Raw genomic sequence first — 4451 nt, forward strand, 5'->3', positions numbered from 1 at the left:
GTGTGTGTGTGTGTGTGTGTGTGTGTGTGTGTCCTGTCTGTCTGTGTGTGTGTGTGTGTGTCTGTCTGTCTGTTTGTGTCCTGTCTGTCTGTCTGTCAGTCTGTGTGTGTGTGTGTGTGTGTGTGTGTGTGTGTGTGTGTGTGTGTGTGTGTCCTGTCTTTCTGTCCGTCTGTCCATGTGTGCCTGTGTCTGTCTCTCTGTGTGTGTGTCCTGTCTGTCTGTCTGTCTGTGTGTCTGTGTCTGGCATTTCAAGAGTTAAAATCCTCAAAATTATTAACTATTTGTTAGTTTTGGACAGGGCAGAAGAAGTTTAAGAGATTTATGCAAAAAAAAAGCAGAAAAATCTATTAATCCATTAGATTTTTATAGCACTTTTTCTGAAGTGGAGTGTATGTAAAATTCCGAACACAGTGTTCTGCTGCCCTGTTAAAAAATTTGTCATGAAAAAGGCATGATTACAAAAAGGTGTGACATCATCACCAACACAGACAAGATGGTGGCCAAATAAAGATGAAATGTTGGCCCAAATTGGACAAAAATGTCCAAACGAGGCCAGAATTGTACACTTTCATCATAGCCCTTAGGGAAGCAAATGTATGGACTCTAGTGTATTTCCAGCAGCCAGTTTGAAAAGAAAAATGTGAGCATTTCAGACACAAAATATACTCACACGTGTCTATGAATTGATTTCATTTATCCTAAGACACTTCCGTAACAAAGAGGACCTTAACTTCATGACTTGAGGTCTTCATCATCTGTTTATATTCCATTTTCCAAGCACTGCTGGGTTGGACTAGATTCTAGTCCAACCCAGCAGTGCCTGAAAAACAGACTCTAAACAGATGATGACATGATGCAATGGTCTCAGAAATCAGTACATTTTTCTAAACAGATTATCATACCAAACATGGCTGTTGTGTTTACTATTCACTTACTTCAGGATCCAGAGATTCAAGAAGACTTTGGAGCTCGGCATCATGTCCCAGGTTTGTTTTGCGTTGCTTCCGTGCTTTATATAAGTCGATCAACCTTGGCAAATGCTGGTCAAGTCCACTCAGGAAGGACTTCAGGAGGTCAGCAGATACAAGACGTGTAAACTCGGCACCAATCTTTGAGGAGTGGACACAAAACAAAAAATATTAATAAATGCAGAAGAACAGTTTGCTCATCCCTGGCTCAATACCAATTTATCAAGGACTAAGGGGATTATTTTGGACATTCAGTCCTATTTGTACTACTATGAACCTGGCTCTGGTTCATGTCTCATTATTGCCTACTACTTAGATGTAAAATTGACACGATATTTCAATTGCATGATGAGGGATTGCTATGGCAAACGTGTAAAATTTTAGACATACTACAAATAGGGGTAGATGTCAAAAATACTAAACTTCCCTTTTATGTATGTGTGTTTTGTCAAGACTGAGAAAAATACACTATGTGTCAAAATGATTTTAATTGTAATGAAGGGGGAACATGTGGATGATGTTGGAACTTACCTGTCTTTCTGAAAACAATGCTGGCCATCTGCTTTCAATCTCAGTCACAAGTGGCTCCTTCTCAACAATTTCCTGTCTGCGAAGCGCAAAGGTCCGGCCCATCAGTGAATCAATCAGATTACAGTCCGGCTTCTTCTTCTTGACTTCATCTAGCAGAGATTCCCTCTCCTCTTCAAGGCTGTTGGGAGTTCTACCTTGAGGGAAGTCTGGGAGAAAGTTGGTCTCGGACCGCCTTGCTTTCTTCATCTTTCTGGTTTCCTGCCCTGCTGACCTCTTGCGGTTCACTGTAAGCTTTGGACATCCGGCAATACGATACTTCTGACGCAGGTTCCCCATCTTGAAACCGAGACTAAACTTCCAGGAGTAGAATCCCTCTTTAGAACCTGGCTCTTTTAAGCATGGGTGCTTTTCAACCAGGGTTTTGGCAACTTCTTCTATTTGTCTCTGAGTTGGATAAGCATTGAAGTCATACATGGCCCGCCCAACCTTGTCAAGAATGTCTATCTTTACGTCAGTGTGAGAGGAGAGAGGCAACAGGGAACCATCCTTCTGATAAGCTTCATTTCCTCGCCTGAGCTTCATCTGGATGTCGTAAGAGAAGGTGGGTATGGGGAATGGATTCGGCCAGGGTTTTGAGCGTCCGGACGTCTCGCCTGAGGACTGACTGGATGTGTCCAAGCTCGCTGTGTCCAGTGTGTAGTCTGACTGTGGACTGCTGGGTGGTGCCTTCATGATGACCTTCAGTTTAATCCTTTCACTGGGTAAATCCTCCATGTTGTTCAGATTACAGAACTGACCACCGAATTCTTCATCCTGGAATTGGATGACCATCTCACCCTCCAGGTTGAGGCGGGTCTTCAGCATCATCTTCAGCTCATCCACTGTCTCTGGAAGACCTTCAGTGCGAACTCTCTGAATGTTGTCATCTGCAAGGACGATGTGGAGCAACATGCTGACTTATATATAGATGGGAAAGCAGGGAGAAAAGAGATGTGAAAACAGGGAGAAAGAATATGAACACTGAAGTCAGAACATTTGTCACATAAATGAGATAAAACAGCTGTTTCCAAACAATTAAACTGACTGGACAGGAGAAAGTCCTGTGCTGATATTTAAGATGACACTTTGTTAACGACATTTGTTAAAACCCCTGTTTCCTTGCAAAAAAAACAAAACAAACGTTCCTCCTCTTAAAGCCATTTTATACACACCATTTCAAACAGGGATCATGCAACCTTTAAAATGTGAATTATGTTTTTTTTAGTTGCTTAATTTGACTCCTCTTCTGATGTGTGATGTGGTGTTTCATCCAAAAAACATAAAATTTGGCTGTTTTATGGCCTGTTTTCATGATGGAGCTTTGAAATCTATATAAAAAAAATGTCAATAAAATTACAATAAATAAAAAATAAAAAATAAAAATTTGGTTGTCTTTCACTATCATAAAGACAGTGACATGTATGCTTTTGAACAGTGCATAGATTGTTTTGTTTGGTTATAATTTGCTGGATGATTTTTACTGTCAAAAAATAAATTTCACACATCTCTCCATATAGCTCCATAATCATCAGGCTGCAGCCTGACTGTAAGCCGAGGAGGGGTCGTGGTTCTTGGCCATAATTTTAACAAGCACCGGGCAAATGTCTGGAAGATCGCAGGTCCCTTTCCCCCTTTTTTACCCCCACTATTTTCCTCATCCTCAGCACGCCTCTAATAGAAAACTCACGGGTGATCACAACATTGCCACGAAATGGCCCGAAAACATCCAACTGAACCCTGTTTTTGGCAGGAAGACAACCTGGTCCTCAGTTTGAACTGAGCAGGGAGGCACATGTTATTACTGGTGCACTGGCACCATCTGGGGCTGAGCGGAGACATGGGTACCAGTTTGCCATAAAACGGCCAATTTTTAGTTTTTTGGATGAAATACCACATCACACACCAGAGGGTTACAGACACAAACAAAACAAAGCAATCAATATCAGAAAAGATTGATGATCCCCAACTCTGTCTTGGACATCAACATTTGGATCCCCCCAGTGCATGCTTGTTGATGTGTCAAAGCTGTATTTACAAATAAACATGACAAAAAATCTACAATTAAATACCTCAATGTAGTAGAAACACCCTGGGTGAGACCAGGAGTCTTCCTTGAAGGTGGTAAGGGGACAGTGGGCAGTAGCTGTTCAGCTCTTCTGGTTCAGCAACAACAAGGTCTGCAGAAGGTTTCTTGGTAAGTTCATAGCATCTGAGGTCCTCTAAGTACCAGGCCGAAAAAGGCTCAATGATGAATGAGGCCTTGTCTGCAACAATCAGTACTTTGAGAATTTTGCCAAAATCAGGGAGGCCACTTGTGGTGCCAAGAGACACAAACATACCCTCGGAGTACACTGTGCCATGCAGAGAGGCACTAGAAGTAAGAGACACAGATGGGACATCTTTATACTTTGACTTGATGGCCTGTCTGACTGAATAATCCAAAATGTCTGGAGAAACAAGAGACATTCCCAGCTTCTACTGGGGGCTTGAAAAGGCTGGGCATGTCCAGGAAGTAAGCCAGCATGAGCTGGTGTCTTGTAGCTAATGTGAGTAAAATATTCTTAAAATAATTCACATCACGGACAACTTTTTAAAAAAAAACTATGCTTAGCTTCAAAACGGATTGTCCAACAGTCAAGCAATGGTCCAAAGCAACGGATGAGGAAGGGATAATGTTCTATAAAATGATGTTTGGGTCTTAACTTGAAGTCCGGGAAATCATCCTGCAGGAACTGCCTATGGACCGATATTTTGTACTCCAAATAGCACAATGATTCAGTTGTAAACACAGAGGAGGCAAGAAGTTCCACAATGTCTTTCAGTTCAAGCAGTATTCTCCAAGTTGTGTTATTCTCTGGGACCAGATGACCAACCATCAGGGTTAGCAACCTCAAAAGAGTCCAATTCTCATGT

General features: G+C 41.8%; 1 protein-coding gene across 1 annotated transcript; it reads right to left on the bottom strand.

Moving 5' to 3' along the window:
* Positions 1-923: 923 nt before the first annotated feature.
* On the bottom strand, positions 924-2652 carry LOC146330497 (sterile alpha motif domain-containing protein 3-like). Its single transcript, XM_084714487.1, has 2 exons — positions 1500-2652; positions 924-1109 (listed from the first exon to the last, which is right to left on the bottom strand). Exons 1-2 carry the CDS (start codon positions 2448-2450, stop codon positions 924-926), a joined length of 1137 nt encoding a protein of 378 aa, XP_084570613.1. The 5' UTR covers positions 2451-2652.
* Between the last annotated feature and the right edge of the window lie 1799 nt (positions 2653-4451).

Source organism: Lutjanus erythropterus, chromosome 3 (genome assembly GCF_056507025.1).
Source record: "Lutjanus erythropterus isolate fLutEry1 chromosome 3, fLutEry1.hap2, whole genome shotgun sequence".
Classification (NCBI taxonomy): domain Eukaryota; kingdom Metazoa; phylum Chordata; class Actinopteri; order Lutjaniformes; family Lutjanidae; genus Lutjanus; species Lutjanus erythropterus.

Excerpts from the sequence above, each read along its gene's own strand:
- LOC146330497 (XM_084714487.1), bottom strand. The coding sequence starts at position 2,450 with ATGTTGCTCCACATCGTCCTTGCAGATGACAACATTCAGAGAGTTCGC. Across the intron at positions 1,110-1,499 it reads CATTGTTTTCAGAAAGACAG|ATTGGTGCCGAGTTTACACG; the intron begins GTAAGTTCCAAC and ends CACTCCTCAAAG.